General features: G+C 42.0%; 1 protein-coding gene across 5 annotated transcripts in view; it reads left to right on the top strand.

Moving 5' to 3' along the window:
• The window catches only part of DIP2C (disco interacting protein 2 homolog C), a 376,691-nt gene that overhangs the window by 256,284 nt on the left and 102,514 nt on the right, over window positions 1-17,893 (top strand). For all 5 annotated transcript variants that reach the window (XM_059662882.1, XM_059662881.1, XM_059662883.1 and 2 more), the window contains 2 exons: window positions 3,303-3,394; window positions 15,732-15,842. In XM_059662882.1, the coding sequence (XP_059518865.1) occupies window positions 3,303-3,394; window positions 15,732-15,842 (203 nt within the window). The remainder of the gene's footprint in view (window positions 1-3,302; window positions 3,395-15,731; window positions 15,843-17,893) is intronic.

The following is a 17,893-nucleotide window of genomic DNA, read 5'->3' as shown; positions in this document are numbered from 1 at the left end:
TTTAGTTCTTCTTTGAATGTTTGATAAAACTCCCCTGTGAAGCCGTCTGGACCAGGAGAGTTGTTCTATTTCTATGAAAAAATGCTATTGGATTTTGATAGGGAGTACACTGAATCCAAATCAATGTAGATTGATTTGGATAGCATGGACATTTTAACAATACAAACAACCCTTGGAGATATCTCAGGTTTAATCCCAAACCACTGCAATAGAGTGACCATTGAAATAAAGTGAGTCACATGACTTTTTTATATTTCCAATGTAAGTTATGTTTACACTGTACTGTAGTCTAATTGTGAAATAATATTGTTTTTTAAAAATGTGCATACCTTAAATATACATACTTTATTTGTAAAAAGTGCTAACCATCACCTGAACCATCAGCAAGTCAGAGTCTTTTTGCTGGTAGAGGGTCAATGCTGATGAAAACACAGTATCTGAGAAGGGCCTGCATTCTTACAATCCATGAGCACAGAATACCTTTTAACTTATTTGTATCTTCAATATTTTTCATCAGTGTCTTGTAGTTTTCAGTGTATAGGTCTTTCACCTCTTTGGTTAAATTTATTTCCTGGTATTTTATTCTTTTTGATGCTATTCTAAGTGGGATTTTTTTTAAATTTCTCTTTTTGATAGTTCATTATTAATGTATAGAAACAACAGATTTTTGTATATTGACTTTGTATCCTGCAAATTTACTGAATTCATTTATTCTAACAGGGTTTTTGGTGGAATCTTTAGAGTTTTCTACATATAGTATCATGTCATCTGCAATTAGTGACAATTTTACTTCTTCCTTTCCAATTTGGATGCCTTTTATTTCTTTCTTTCTTTTTATTTATTTATTTATTTATTTATTTATCTTTTGCCTAAATGATTCTGGCTAGGTCTTCTAATACTGGTTGTAGTGGGCATTGTCTTGTTCTTAATTTTAGAGGAAAAGCTTCTAACTTTTCACCATTGAGCATGATGTTAGGTTGTCATATATGTCCTTTATTATATTGAGTTACATTCTCTTAAATCCACTTTGTTGAGAGTTTTCATCATAAATGGACATTGGATTTTGTCAAATGTTTTTTTCTGCATGCATCGGGATGATCATATTTTTTTATAATTTATTTTGTTAATATGGTGAATCACATTGATTAATTTATGAGTGTTGCACTGTCCTTGGAATAAATGCATTTGTTATGGTGTATGATCTTTTTAATGTATTGTTGAATTTGGTTTGTTAATATTTTGTAAAGGATTTTTACAGCTATGTTCACCAGGGACATTACCTTAAAATTTTCTTTCCTTGTGGCATCCTTGTCTGGTTTTGGTTCAGGGTAATGCTAGCCTCATAAAATAAGTTTGAAAGTGTTTCCTCTTCTTCTATTTTTTGGAAGAGTGTGAGAAGGATTGTGACTATTTGTCTTAGAATATTTGATAGAATTCACCAGTGACACTGCCTTGTCCTGGACTTTGTTATTTTGGAGATTTTTGATTACTGATTCATTCTCCTTACTAGTAATTGGTATGTTTAGATTTTGTATTTCTTCATGATTTAGTCTTGGAAGGTTGTATGTATCTAGGAATTTTTCCATTTCTTAAAGGTTTTATAATTAGTTGGCTCACAGTTGTTCATAGTAGTCTCTTATAATCTTTTGTGTTTCTGTGGGATCAATTTTAATGTCTCCTCTTTCATTTCTGATTTTATTTATTTGAATCATCCCTTTTTTTCTTGATGGTGTTTATATTTTTGATAAACCAAATTTGGTTTTGTTGATATATTCAATTGTCTTTTTAGTCTGTGTTTCATTTATTTCTACTCTAATCTTTGTCATTTCCTCCCTTCTACTAACTTTGGACTTCATTTGATCTTTTTCTTGTTCCTTGAGGTATAAAAGGTAGGTTGTTTATTAGACAAAAAAATTTTTAATAAACAATAGAGATTTGTTCAAGGGTCTTAGAGATTGCAAATAGGAAACACAGCTAGAAAAAAACAAAAATGTTCCAAAGAAGAAAGTTAAAAGTTCTTTTATTAAAAAGCACATTTTTTTGAATTATCAGTCCTGTATTCTTAGCCCCTGGATGGTTATCAGCTAGATGTCAGGCAATCAGGATGATGGATGCCAGGTGGTCCAGAAGATGAGTGCCAGGCATTGACGCAGGACCGAGAGTTCAAAGTTTAAGTCTCCAGGCCAGCGGTTCTCCACCTGTGGGTCGCGACCCCTTTGGCGGTTGAACGACCCTTTCACAGGGGTCGCCTATGACCATCCTTCATATCAGATATTTACATTACGATTCATAACAGTAGCAACATTACAGTTATGAAGTAGCAACGAAAATAATTTTATGGTTGGGTCACAACATGAGGAACTGTATTTAAAGGGCCAGAAGGTTGAGAACCACTGCTCCAGGCGAGTTAGAACAAGAATGCATACTTTCCTCCTGCCTCAACCTTCATAATGTCAGTAATTTTAGCAGCTTGTTTAAAAGTGACTCCATTGTATGTATTCCCTATCTTTACTCCTTTCTTTCTGGATTAGAGTAGTATTGATATTTTCTAGCTGAGTGACTTGTACTAAGTCTTTTAACTTCCCTGAGACTTAGTTTCCTCATCTGTACAATCTGGGTTGTCAAACACACCTTAGAAGGCTGCTGAGGATGACATGAATAAAATAGAGGTTCTGTGTAACCTATCTTCATTCTTTCTTCAGTATCCAGATGGAGGACAGTATTTGTTTTTTCCCTTTAAACAGTTATTAGTAAACTGATGTTACATCTTAAAATTCATACTGTATTAGAATTAGAGAAATGTAACAATTCTATAACATAAATTCAGAATATGGGTTTACTGAGTCAAAGCAGGTTTATGATACTTGATAGGTGTATCAAAATGTCTTCTAAAAAATTTTGACAGTAACATCAAGAATATGTGGGTGTTACTATTTTCCTACAATTTTGCACAATGTAAATTAGCAGTAACACACGATTGCTGTGGTCTTTGCCCTGCTTTGCTCCCCAGAAATTTTCACCACAACTTCTGTGATAATTAAAATTCTCAATGGCTTTGCTGTTGGCACTTTGCACTCTAAGAGTATTTGTATTTGCGCGTATCCCAGTGTTCAGGCTTCTCAGCTTTGCTGGGTCAGAGTTACTAGCTTTTATTTCCCATTTTGATTCCAGGGACTCTATATAACTTACTGGAAGACTTAACATGAAAAAGTAATATTTTCTATATAATTTAATGTGCACATTATACACAGCTGAAAAGTCATTTGTCCAATTATTTGTGGCTTTATAATTTGTGTTGATAGGCAAACTCTGGACAAGAAGTATGAAGGTTGCTTACAACATTCTGCATAAATTAGGTACAAAGCAAGAACCGATGGTGCGACCTGGAGATAGGGTAAGTGCAATTTAATTTATTACCTCTCCAAAACACATTGTCTTATGTGGAAAAGATGCCCGCTGTTGTAAAGTTGGAGAGTCCAGTGTCACCTAAAACTGACACTACTAACTAAGACTTTCTTTAAAAAAACAACATATTTTAATGATTTCAGAGAGGAAAGGATGGGGAAAGAGAGATAGAAACATCAGTAATGAGAGAGAATCACTGATTGACTGCCGCCTGCATGCCCCACACTGGGGATGGAGCCCACAAACCATGCATGTTCCCTGACTGGGCATTGAACCGTGACCTCCCAGATCATAGGTCAACGCTCAACCACTGAGCCATGCTGGCTGGACAATAAGACTTTCTTAACATTTACTCTGAACAAGGATCAATTATTTGACAAATAATTTATTCTTGAGCAACTCAATGGGCTTACCTAGAGTACTTCTCACGTTCTATCCATGAGTTCAGATGGACTTGAGAAGTTAAGTCTCAAAATCAGATGCAGGTACAGAACTAGTAAGTGGCATAGTCAGCACTCATATCCATTTCCGTCTGATCCCAAAGCTTGTGTCATATATTATCTCCTATTTTGAAAAACACTGTACCATCTACTTGAGCATGCAGGACAGTTATATTTAAAACTTTTTTTTATATAAGTCAGTGAGATCGACAATCTTGGCAGCAAACCGCTAGTACCTTTCCTTCCCCATTGTTAAATGTATTGATATTGGCTGCCTTTCACTGAAAAGCAAATTTTTATTCTTACTGAGCAATCTGATAAGTTACAGAGGACAGATATTGGTATTTCCATTTCAGTGTTACACTCACAGTAGGTAATAATCTTGTCCAAGCTTTACACCGTGATTTAGATGTGAGGCTGGATATAGAACCCAGCTTTCTTGCTTTTTTTTCATATGCTGCTATGTACTTTAGATGCCATAAGATTGGATTATCTTTTTTTTTTAATATATTTTATTGATTTTTTACAGAGAGGAAGGGAGAGAGATAGAGAGTTAGAAACATTGATGAGAGAGGAACATCGATCAGCTGCCTCCTGCACATCTCCTACTGGGGATGTGCCTGCAACCCAGGTACATGCCCTTGCCCGGAATCGAACCTGGGACTTTTCAGTCCGCAAGCTGACGCTCTATCCACCGAGCCAAACCGGTTTCGGCCAGATTGGATTATCTTACCTGCACCCAAAGGACTCCAAATAAATTTTATAAAAATGTCATTCTAAATTACCATAACCCAACAAAAAATAAGCTATGATTTACTTCAGAGATATTATAAAGACACTAAAGGCCCAGTGCACGAATTCGTGCACTGGTGGGGTTCCTTGGCCTGGCCAGTGATCGGGACCACTTGGGGTCATCTCGCCCAGTCCCGATCGGGGCCGGCCGGTGGGGGGGAGAGGTTGGCGGGCCATGGGAGGTTGGCTGTGGGAGTGCACTGACCACCAAGGGGCAGCTCCTACATTGAGCATCTGCCCTCTGGTGGTCAGTGAGTGTGATAGTGACCGGTTGACTGGTTGTTCAGTGGAGCAGTCATAATGATCACTTAGGCTTTTTATAGGTAGATAGCCCATTATAGGGAATTTTTTACAAGAGTGCTGCCACCTGCACCATGATTCTTTGGGGTAGACTATGGAGATTCTTTCCAGATTTTTATTGAACAGGTTTGGCCTTTAGCTTGTCACTTGGAGGCCTCATACTTACTGATTATAAAACTTATTACAAAGGTGCAGTAATCAAAATAGTGTGGTACTGACATAAAGACAGACATAGAACAATGAAATAGAGAGCCCAGAAATAAATCCTCACACATATGGTCAAATGATTTTCAAGAAGGATGCTAGACATTAAATGGGGAAAGGATAGTTTATTCAATAAGTGGTGCAGGGGAACCTGGATATCTACAAGCAAAAAAAGTTATTTAATCATTATAATACATATAAAAAATTAATTCAAAATATATTGAAGATGTAAACATAAGAGCCAGAACTTTTAGAATAAAACATAGGGGGAAATCATCATGACATTGAATTTGGCAGTGATTTATTGGATGTGACATCAAAAGGCCAGATTAAAAAAAAACAAGATAAATTGGTCTTCATCAAAATAATAAAAAAACTTTTGTGCACCAAAGGGCACTATTAAAAAGGCAACATAAAAAATGAGAGAAAATGTTTGCAAATTATATGTTTCATAAGTGATTAGTACCCAGAATAGACAGTATAAAGAACTCCTACAGTTCAGCAATAATAGCAACTAAAAAAAAAAAATCAGAAAGAATATATGCACCGCTGTGTTCATAGTAGCATTATTTACAATAGCTAAGATCTGGAAACAGCCCAAGTGCCCTTCAGTAGATGAGTAGATTAAAAAGCTGTGGTACATTTACACAATGGAATACTATGCAGCTGTAAAAAAGAAGGATCTCTTACACGGTGAGATAGTATGGAGGGACCTGGGAAGTATTATGCTAAGTGAAATACACCAGTCAGAGAAAAGCAAATATCCCATGATCTCACTTACATGTGGAACCTAATGAACAAAACAAACAAACAAACAAAATAGATCTAGAGAAATGGAAGCATGCATCAGACTGATGCATCAGAGGTGGGGGGAGGGGAGAGGAGAGAGTAACCAAAGACCTTACATGCATAGGTGCATAACTCATGGACACAGACAATAGTGTGGTGAAGGCCTGGGGAAGGGACAGGAGTGGGGAGGAAAGGGTCAGTAGGGGGGAAAGGGAACATCTGTAATACTTGCAACAAAACAGATACATTTTTTAATAAATGGGCAAAGGACTTGAATAGACATTTCTCTAGAGAAGATTTACAAATGGCCAATAAGCACATTAAAAGATGTTCAGCGTCACCAGTCGTCAGGGAAATGTACATTAAAACCACAGCGAAGTACCACCTATACCCACTTGAATGGCTACTATCAAAAATAGAAAATAAGTGTTGGCAAGAATGTGAAGAAATTGGAAACCTTGTGCATTGCAGTAGGATTATACAGTTGTGTAGCTGCTGTGGAAAACAGTATAGTGGTTTCTTAAAAAATTAAACATAGAATTGCCATATCATCCAATAATTCTTCATTTTCAAAAGAATTGGAAGCAGGAACTTGAATAGATATTTTTACACCAATGTTCATAGCAGCATTATTGATAAAATCCAAAAGGTGAATGTAACTGAAGTGTCCATAGATACATGAATGAGTAACAAAATGTGGAATATATGTACAATGGAATATTATTCAGCCTTAAAAAGGAAGGAAATTTGGGCAGTGCTACAACATGGATGAACCCTGAGGACATTCTGTTAAGTGGAATAAACTGGTCGTAAAAGGGTCGATATCATATGATTCCACATATATGAAGTACTTAGAGTAGTTAAATTTATAGAGACAGAAGAATGATGGTTACCAGGAGCTGGGAGAGGAGCATGGGGAATTATTATTTAACTAGGGGCCCGGTGCACGAAATTCGTGCACTGGGTGTGTGTGTGGGGGGGGGGGGGGAGTGTCCCTCAGCCCAGCCTGCCCCCTCTCACATACTGGGAGCCCTCAGGCGTTGACCCCCATTACCCTCCAATCGCAGGATCTGGCCCAGGAATCATGCCTGGGCAGGGGACCCCCATCTCCCTCTGATCGCTTGCTCCACCCCCCACCCAAGCCTGACGCCTCTGACCCAGGCTTCAGGCCTGGGCAAGGGGACCATCATATCCCCCCAATCCCCGGCTCCACCCCCCCGCCCAGGCCTGATGCCTCGGCCAGAGGAGTTGACCCTCATCACCCTCCGATCACCAATCACCGGATCGGCCCCTTGACCAGGCCTGAGGCCTCCGGCAGAGGTGTCAGGCCTGGGCAGGGGACCCCCAGCTCCCCGCGGTTGCGGGCTCCGCCCCTGCCCAGGCCTAATACCTCTGGCCTAGGCGTCCAGCCCGGGCAGCGGGGACCCGCAGCTGCAGCGGCCCCACGATCGTGGGCTCCGCTTTAGGCCCAGGCAAGGGACCCCTAGCTCCCGGGACTGCCAGCTTCGACCGTGCTCAGCTCCCATCGCTGGCTCCACCCCTACTTCCTGCTATCACTGGCCAGGGCGGCAAAGGCGCCTGATTCTCCGATCATGGCTGGGGGGCAGGGCAAAGGCGGCCCCAGGGCCGCCTTTGCCCTGCCCCCCAGCTCTTAGGTCCCCCCTGGGTTTCCGATCACTGTCAGTGGCAGGGGGCTTTTTCCTGCTTTCCCTTTTGCCTCCCTGCATTGTGCCTACATATGCAAATTAACTGCCATCTTGTTGGCAATCATAGTCCAATCATAGTTGGCAGTTAATTTGCATATAGCCCTGATTAGCCAATGAAAAGGGTATCGTCGTACGCCAATTACCATTTTTCTCCTTTATTAGTGTAGATGGGGATAGAGAAGAGCAAAAAGCTCGGGAGAGGGATGATGGTGATGGTTACACAACAATGTGAATGTATTTAAATCTGCAGAATTGTACATTTGAAAGTAGTAGAGATGAACTATGTTATATATAGGGTGTCCCAAAAAACCATACACACGCTTTGAATAATTATAAAGGCAGTGTTTATTAAAATACATTTAATTTTCAAAATTGAGCTATCAGCTGTTACAGTGTGTATATTTTAGTCTCCCTATCTATACTATTGGTTATACTAATACCCTTAGTATTTTTAAAAAAATTTTTTTTATAGTATTGCCTACAGATTCTTAAAGTTCCCTTATAATTACAAAATAAACCACATCTGTTCAGCTAAAATGTTTATGGGAATATGATGGGAGGAGAGTACAGTTTGATAGAATAAAATATGTAAAGGAATTTTTAAAATATATTTTATTGATTTTTTTTTACAGAGAGGAAGGGAGAGGGATAGAGAGTTAGAAACATTGATGAGCGAGAAACATCGATCAGCTGCCTCCTGCACACCCCCTACTGGGGATGTGCCCGCAGCCAAGGTACATGCCCTTGACTGGAATCAAACCCAGGATCCTTGAGTCCGCAGGCCGGCACTCTATCCACTGAGCCAAACCGGTTAGAGCTATAGGAATTTGTTTTGTTAGTGGCTGGTTTGTGTAGTATGAGGGGGACTACTTTTCTAAGTTATTCCTTGAAAATTATTTATGTGACGGTGACGTGGCCAGGATGTTGGATGGGGAGATAGCTGCCCCGTCAGGTTAGGGGGGAGGGAGGGGGGAGACCAGAGAAGAGTTTGAGATCTTGGACCCGAGCCTGCGGGCTGGAGGTCCTGCAGTGTGGGGAGGCTGGGGCGGGGGCCGTTGGCCAGGGAGGACTGGTGGGCGCCCATCCTGACCCTGGCACGCAGGACCACAGCAGCCGCGCAGAAGAAAGGAAGACAGCAGTGCCTTGCACAAAAGCCATGAACAACAATATCAGCGTGGTGGGCAGTAAAAATACAAATACTTGACCAAGCAGATCCACAGATTTGCAAGTGCAATGAGCAGCCGTGCCAAACTCGAGGGGTGATGACAGAATGGACCCCATGTTCACAAGCCTGTGAAAGAGGGAGGCAGAGCAGACAGGTGACATGTACCCAACCACTGAGCACAGGAGCCCTGATGAGGGCCCCCGAGGGGCTGCGTTGGGCTCGCGCCAGCCTCTGCCCAGTGCTGCAAGGGCCAGGACTGCGTGACCCTGTGGGGGGCAGGAGTGCGGTCAAGTGTGGCAAAGGTGTGGGTCCCTGGAGGGCGAGGTGTACCACTAACCCCAGAAACAACAGCCTCCTCTCCACCACACCCAGCGAGGCTGAGGGCGGTGGGATACTCGAAATGCTACCTGGGGTGAAATGCTACCTGCTCTAAGCCCACCATAGGAACTTCAGACTTTTTTTTGTTTCAAAAAATCGTTCCCAACACCAAGGACACACTGGGGTCAAAACCCCGCTTAGGAGCTTGGCTGCCCCCGCCCCCTCCACAGGGTCACCATGGAAACGTGGCTAGGGAGATAGATGCCTGCCTTCCACACTCCACATTCCACATGGCAGCTGTGGGAGAGTAAGATGGGTTCCAGCTCTAACCCGCTGGAGAGGAAAGGGTGAAGGGATGAGGAAGCAGCAGCCGGTGCCGAACTGGCATGGGAGACTAACCGAGAAGGTGATGAAGATCTGGCATCCTAGAGAACAGGACAACCTCAATGTAGTGGAACTGAACCAGGGGACACAAATCCTGAAACTGCCTGAAGTGCTGAGATCCCGGAGGCTGAAGTCGGGCTCCAATGGCCAGAGAAAAACCATTCAGTTTTCCCTGGACTCCAATGAAGAGGAAACCAGAGCCCCCAGGAGCCAGGATAGCAGCGCTGCCAGCTCCAGGACCTCACTGCTGCTGAGGGTCAAGGCGCCAAGCAGGAACTCCGTGACGCCGAGGCCCAAAGAGGCCACCAGGATCGCGCTGCTGAGGTCAGCCACGTCCACCGGGGCCGCGGTGCCGGCGCCGGCCAAGCCCGACCCAGTCAGTATCCAGGTGAGCTGGGACCCACGGGGGTTCTGGGCAATGGACACTAGTACTAAGCTCAGACCCCAGGAACCAGGAATACTTCCCACAAGGGAGGACTCCAGTAGTCCCCCTCCATCATATTTTCGTTTAATAAGTGATTTTTTGAAGCCAGAGAAACCAACCAAGACAGCAATGGGGCTTATAAAAAAGACAGTAGAAGTGATGAAGTTAGACCACCAAATAAGAGAAACTAAAATCCAGCAAAAAATGGTAACGGAGGAGGCTGCGTTCCTACTCAATGAAAAGTTACCTGTCCAGGCTGGCACGACAGTCATGCTAGCAAACCTGACCAACAAAGCTAAGGAGTACAGAAGAGAAATTGAAAATCAGTGGCACACCTATGCACAAGTAAGTGGCGAGACCTTACCAACGAAACAAGAATTAGCCTCCAAATATGCAAAACAAACTTCAGAGTTTAAAACAACACCGCTCTTGGGGAAGGAAATCCTGGAGTACAGTTTGAAGCAGCAGTTGGAGGCAGTGAGGGACATGTCCCAGGTAAGGGAGAAACAGCAGAAAGAACTGCAGGCATTACAGAAGAAGCTAAAGAAGGCGCGAGCTAAGACAGCTGCAAAGGCCCAGGCCCGGTACCTCCAGGAAAAAGCATCACTGGAGAAGCAACTGAATGAACCAGCCATGGGCATGTTGGGCAAGAGGGAAGAAACGGAACTAAAAAGGAAGGTCCGGGCCTTAGAAGTGGCAGCAGAGAAGCGTGCTTCTGAGTTGCAACGCCTCCGAGCAGAGGAGGAGGAATCACACCAGGAGGTAGAACAGCAGCCCCAGCAGCCCCCGGTGGACAAGACCCCCCAGAGCTGGTTAAAGCTCCAGAAGCGGCATCTGCAGAAACATCGGGTAGGTCTGTAAAGCGCCTACCCGAGAGGCCAGGGCTGCAGCCCGTTGCCCCAGGACCACCCCAGGCTGCTCCAGGACCGCCAGAGGCTGCCCCAGGACCACCGCAGGCTGCCCCAGGACCACCACATGTTGCTCCAAGGAGCAGAAGAAGAAGTTCCCTAGCCATCGATTCGAATCAGTCCACATTACTTTCTAAATTGTCACAGATTCAGTAAGGACTGGGGCAAGGATTCCTAGGTGCTGCCTACACCTGGTGAAGAAGGTTTTTAGACCTCATTGCCACTGTAAAATGCCCATCGTGATGTGTTAGTGTGAAGGATTAGGTGCTTTGTTACAGCGGAACTGCTAGATATTTGTGCTACCAGCCTCCCTTCATTCGGATTTTCTTTCATTAGCTCCTGGTAGTAAGCAGGGTGTTCCCCAAGTCTTCAGATAACCTAACACCATTTGCCAAACGCTCCTACATGAAACGAAGTTGAGGAAACCACCTTGAGGACGTGAGAGGAAAACAGTTGTGTGATTTATGTCATCTAGCTGAAGCAGATTTCTGTATAAAGCACGTTTAAGGATAGCATCTCAGATTGACTTTGTATAGTGCTTTCTGCTCTTTAACCAGCCAACATCGCTGTACCCTCATTCCTTTTGGCCAATTCAACACAAAGGCAAAATGTTTTTAAATTTTTTTAAAAGAAATTTGTGCCAAGTAGGCACAAATGACCAGGTAGCCCCTCCTATAGTTTGCTCATGAGTGAGAAGGTATTCTTATAACATCAAGATCAATAAATGCTAGGCAGAACAACCTTTTATCTGAGGCAGCCCTTACCATTTTAACTTTCAGTAAATTGAAAAGGGAAGATAGAGGGGACGTATATTACCTCAACTCTTTTGAAGAAAAGGTATTTATGAAGAAATACCTTTACAATTAATAAGGTGGCTAAATGTCTCTGCTTGTTTTGTCTGTTCGGTTTTAAAGTATCAAAAGAAAAAATTTAAATATTTGGATGACTTTTTAGAGTCTTGTGCTATCTCTTTCTGTAGCAACACCCTAAATTCTAAGATGACAACATTACTTAATGTTAACTATAGTAAGTACTTTACTTCAGGTCCCCTATTACATTTTCATACTGTATGCACTTAATAGTGCATGAAATACTTTTTGTAATTAACATGTGCCATATATTTATGCTATTTAATAGAACTGGGAACAGTAATTTAAATTAGTATAGACTTTAGGGTAATTTTTTTTACATTTATGACATATTGATGGTTAGACCAGTGGTTTATTTGAATGCTGAGTTCTAGTACAGAAATATAATCCTATATGTCAACATTGCTTTTCTATGGGGAAATACAATCAACTGTATGTTTTCTGGAAATTGTCAGTAATGAAAAACTTCAAAATAACTTTATTGAACTTTATTTTATTTATGTGTAAAATGAATTCCTTTAAATTGCATTACAAAAAGGACTCTACCTCAATGTGCCTTTAACTTCTAGCTTGAACAATTTTTCTGTTAAATATTCCTTATTAAATAAACATTTCGTTATTAAAAAGTAAAAGCCTACTTGGATTTCATATTGTATTTATGTGGCTAGTATCTGGCATGTGTGTATAAATATTTATTAAGTAAGCATACAGGAGTAAAGTATTCAGTAATTACCTTCTGTTGCAATAAATAGGATTCTTGAGAAATCATCTTTGGATGAACATTCAGTCCTTAGCATAAAAATTGTAGATACTTTTCATGTGGGTAATCCTGTTAATGCAGTTTGGGGGGTACCTTCTTGGGCTTTGAGAAGGCATTGAAGTACCTAAGCTGCCTAGGTTTCAGGATGTTGTAGGAGGAGCTGTGGGAGATACAAGACTTATCACATGAGAAGCCTGCCTTCAGGGAGCTTGCAGTCTTAAAAAAAAACAAACAGACATATTGTTCATTAGCTTTGCTATAAATTGGAAAGGGATACAGGTCCCCAAAAGAGATTGTGATTGATACACCTGTGAACTGTTTGGGAAGGAGAGAGAGATCTCTTTCATTTGGGATCTGAGGAGTTTTGTAGCTCCAAAGGAGAGCATGTGGAAGAACTGGGGGTGGGGGAACAGAATGTGTTGTGCTGAAAAAGACAAGCCAGGCATGTACACAGTAGGGTTGAGTGGGAACAAGATGGAATCGGCTTAACAAAATTTAAACCTTAGCAAACACTAGGATGGGCTTCTGCCTCTTGCTTTATTGATATCTATTCTGAGTCTGTGGATAATTAGGTGCAATGAAATCTCAAAGGAATACATAGAGAATCAAATGAATGGAAACGGTGTGGGTTTATATCATCTTTGGAATCACTGTGAAGAGTCCACAAAACAGGACTTGTGACTGATCAGATATTAAAGGAAAACTTAATGAGAATGATAAAAGTATAAACTTCCCTTCCTTAAAAAAATTTTTTGAAAAAAATTATATCATTTTTTATTCTAAAAGAGCCTTTGGGTATTTGACCCTTATCTATTCATTATTTTAATATGATTGAAAGCTTATAATGTGCAGTTTTATATTCTGCTTTTATTCACTTTACATTAATACAATATTTCATCCTATCTTAACACAACTGTGCAAGGCTATATAAATGGCATTATCAGCGTAAGTTTTAGTGATAGAGCAGGGGATTTTAAATCCTAGATCAAGTTGACCTTCCTTTGAGCAGAGCTTGGATGGCAGCTAAGCTCAAACCTCAGAAACATAATTGCTGCACAGTCCAGCTCAGAAGGATGACACTTTCTTTCTCTGTGTTCTCTGCCCGTGATGATGACTTGCACCTGCAGAACAGGTAGATTTTAGGGAGAACAGGTCAGTGTGTAACGGGTCCCTTATGAATGGGTGAGACCATCCGTTTCAGATGGAGCTTCAGCGTGTTCTGCTTTTGTGTTTGATCAGCTCCCTTAAACATTTTGGTCTGCATCAGGGAAAGAAGTCATGCGGCAGTGGTAGCCTGGAAGAGTCACAGACATTTAATAGAATATTCTTGCTTCGCCAGATCCAGATCTGAAGACAGAGCAACTCTCAGCCTACCAGCCGAGGGCAGAACACCGGAAGCTAATGCGCACCTCAGATAGATTTCAAAAATAATTGGTTGTGCTTCGTGTGCATAGACATACATTCCTCCTTGAAAGTCCTATGGCTGGTAGCCGGCTGCGACACAAAGATTACGATTTTATTAATTATTTCACAGGACTTCGCAAAAATTCATTAGTAGTGCAGAAGGCTTTTATTGGCCTTTCAGTTTTTTGTCTCTCATTTAGATGATTTTAGTAAACTTCAGGAATTTCATAGAGAAAGAAAATGTTCCCAAACTTAATTTTGTTCCCACCAGCCATCCTGTGTTACTAAAACTACTAACTTCTAGTTAGGACATTTTTTGAAGAAAAAATTGTGTAAGTTTTGGAGTATGCTAGTGCAAAAATGATACGCACGTGCTAAGTCATGGGATGTGTGTGCTTTGAAAACACTGAGCTCGTAAGGAATATCGCCGAGGCCGCGGCAGCATGTGAGAGGGACTCGTGTTAGAACAAAGCCAAGCCCTGGAGAGCATAGTGGAGGGTCCCAAAACGGGACTTGGGCTGTTACCACTTGGGACCCTAAAGCAGGCTTTCAATGCAAGAGCCTAGGATGGGCTACTCCAGAAGGAGCATTGGGGTGGCTGGAGGGCAAGTTAAGGCTACGTTCAATAGCTACCCTGCAGACACTAGGTCCTAGGATGAGCTCCAGGTGAATTTAAATCAGATGAAAGATTTTTAAAATGAGAGGTGGTAAAGGAAAAATTTGACAGATTTACATAAAACATTAAATGCCTCAATAAAAAATAAAACAATTATCTCAAGAAGTCTTTGTACCAAATATAAGAGTTAATACTATCCGATATGTTTAAAATTCATCCAAATTTTAGGCGCATTGTCAAAACACAAACAGATAAGTAGGCAAGGGAAATGAAAAGCAGTTCGTCTGAGGACAGAGACTTACAAGCTATCACATGGAAAACTGCGCATCACTCAGATACTCTAAGGCAGTGATGGCGAACCTTTTGAGCCCGACGTGCCAGCATTTTGAAAAACCCTAGCTTAACTCTGGTGCCGTGTCACATATAGAAATTTTTTGATATTTACAACCATAGTAAAACAAAGACTTATATTTTTGATATTTATTTTATATATTTAAATGCCATTTAACAAAGAAAAATCAACCAAAAAAATGAGTTCACGTGTCACCTCTGACACGTGTGTCATAGGTTCGCCATCACTGCTCTAAGGACTATAAGAAAACGTATTGCAGTCATACTATCCATTATTTGGTTATTTGGATGGTAATTTAAATTAACCTGGCTTTTAGAACATTTACCACAAGCTAAGATGTAGGTTCTAGTGTTCTCGTTTTTCAGATGAGACAACTAAGGCTTAGAGGAGCTAAAATTGTGCCTGAGATCCCAGAGCTAAACCTGATCCCGGTCTGAATAGAGTCCCTTGAGGGTCCAGCTGCCAGCCCAGCACGCTGGTGAGGAAGTGCCCGCGTTCAGCCGTGATTGTGAAGACTCCGAGGATTTTTTATAAAGCCTCGGAGTGGAAAACAGAACAGTGTGTGCACCATAGTTTCTTCTACATAAAAATATGTCAACGCGGAAGATAAGATTTAAAAATGATAGTTGTATTCTGGTACAGTATTATAGATGACTTGGTAATATGTTTGTGTTTCATATGAATTAAAGGAAAAGTATATAATACTTAGTAAAATGTGTCTGCCTAAAATGCATTTTTAAGTAGGGCACCTAATTTTTGTTCCAGCATTTGTTCTTACTGGGAACGTGAACCCCAATATCTGTGGCGGCTTACATCTTTCATGATATTTTCAAAGCCATGTTAACAGGAAGTCCTTCCTTCCCCTCCCTTCCCCCCCCCCCCCCCGTCTGTCCAGGTGGCGCTGGTGTTCCCCAATAACGACCCTGCTGCATCCATGGTGGCCTTCTACGGCTGCCTGCTGGCTGAGGTCGTTCCTGTGCCCATAGAAGTCCCACTCACGAGAAAGGTAAGGCACGCGCTGTTTCCTTAAAGCCTGCTAATGGGGACGGCAGGCTCAGCTACACTGGAACGTCCTCTCATGAGGTCAGAATGTGCAGACAGCTCATTTAAATGGCTTTTCGTCTCAGCAGGGTGTGGATCAAGAGGTTTTCCTTGTTTCTGAGGCTGCCAGGCTTTCAGCAGTTAGCTCAGTGACGGGGACAGAAACCTCACGCTCGGCCTAGCTGCCGGGTTAGCAGGAACAATGTCTCAGAGGCAGAGCTTCTGTGCATTGTAACTCCATTGAGCCGAGTAATCTGTCAGTAAAGCAAGTGTCTGAGTGTCTTGTTCCTCAGCTTCATGACACTGGAAATTGGGTAAATGACATTTTTTTTATTTCGAGGGGGGGCAGTTGTAGCTTTCATTCAGATGTTTGGACATTATCAAGTCCCAGGTGCAGCTACAGTTTATGAGATCCTATTCCATGATTAGAATAAGTAGCTAATCTCATTCTTACAATGATAGCGTGGTCCAGTATAAGAAGGAACGTTGTGCCTTCCTGCACGTCGGTGTATGTTTTTTCGTCCAGGTCAATGACTTGCTCTCCATACTCCAGAGCTATGGTAACTGGAGGGAGAAAGATAAAGGAAGGAAACCCTACAGGGTTGACACTGGTGGCCACCTAAGACAGATGGTCTGATGTTGTCCAAAGAGTCACATCTGGAAGCCACGGCGTGGTCCCCTCTGACACGCAGGCTCCTTGACTTCAGAACATGACATTTGTTGTCTTAGAGAACTTCTCTTCATTTTAAATAAAAGAACCATTGGCTCAGGTACAATTGAGAAGAGGGTAGGATGTACACATGCGCATAGGTGATGACATGTTCTGCTCCCAGTGGACTCGTTTTAAAATAATGGGCCTAAAGTGAACCAATTTTTCTGAATCCTGAATGTTGCTTATTGAACCTGACTGAAGAGTCTAGTCCCATGTACCTTTATTTATTCTCTGTTCTAAATCTTGGGGTCAGAGTTCATGCGATGTATGGCATGGAGAGGAGTGTCCACATATCTGTGCCAGGACAGGTCGAGTGGTCACAGCAGACCTGGAAAAGCCTGCCACCAGTACCTTCTCGAGGTGGCTGAGCTGGTCTGGTAAGGCCAGCCATCAGCACAAATCTGTCAGCCGGTGATTTAGGCTGAGCCAGAATTTCTCCTTCGTGGACACAGGCTCTGCCACGGGCATGTGAGTCTGACAGGAAAATAGCAAGGCCTTCAGGATGGGGGTCAAAGGTGAATATTCTAAGTAGGATAGAACCAGGGACAGGATGGGCTCTGTGGACTGCAGGAGTCAGCCAACCAGGGCCAGCCCCTCAGCATTCACTTCCTCCCCTTGGAATTCTAACTCACCAGCCATTTGTTTGCCATAGTAAAGATTTTCAAATACCCCATTAAAATGAAATATCTCTGAAAGGGGTAACATCAATGACCATCACATTTTTACAACCTCCCTATGATCAGTCTCAGAATCTCTTCCTCAGGAAATCAGAAGTGATAAGGAGACCATGAGAACCAGGCCTTGTCAGGAGGGACATGGGCTGCCCTGGGTGACCATCAGCCAGCCAAAGTATAAGTGCATGAACTGATGTCACCCACGTGGGAGTCTGCGTGTGTGTGTGTGTGTGTGTGTGTGTGTGTGTGTGTGTGTTTGGGGTGAGACCGGATTTGCCAAACATTGATAGTTATTGGAGCTGGATGAATAGGTTCATGGGATTTCTTTTTCCTTTTCTCTATATTTGTATGTGTGCTTGGAAGTTTCCATTATAAATAAAAAGTTAGAAGCTAATTGGCAAAATATACATATATATATTAATGACAAGTTCATCTTAGTTTTGATAAGTAAAATGTCTTGTGTCCAATGTCTTTGCTCCACCTGGTTCCATGGCCGTGGGTCATCTTTAAGCACGTGGGTCTGAGCATTTTGTGTTGACTCAGCCTCTGCATCCCTCTCTCCATCATGCCGTTCATTATTGTTTTTTCACCTCCTGAGAGCTAACCAGCCGTTAGTTGGTGATTTGGCTG

The sequence above is a fragment of the Myotis daubentonii genome, chromosome 1, assembly GCF_963259705.1.
Source record: "Myotis daubentonii chromosome 1, mMyoDau2.1, whole genome shotgun sequence".
Taxonomy (NCBI): Eukaryota; Metazoa; Chordata; class Mammalia; order Chiroptera; family Vespertilionidae; genus Myotis; species Myotis daubentonii.
Note: the sequence above shows the minus strand (reverse complement) of the source record. Positions and strands in the feature narration are given on the sequence as shown.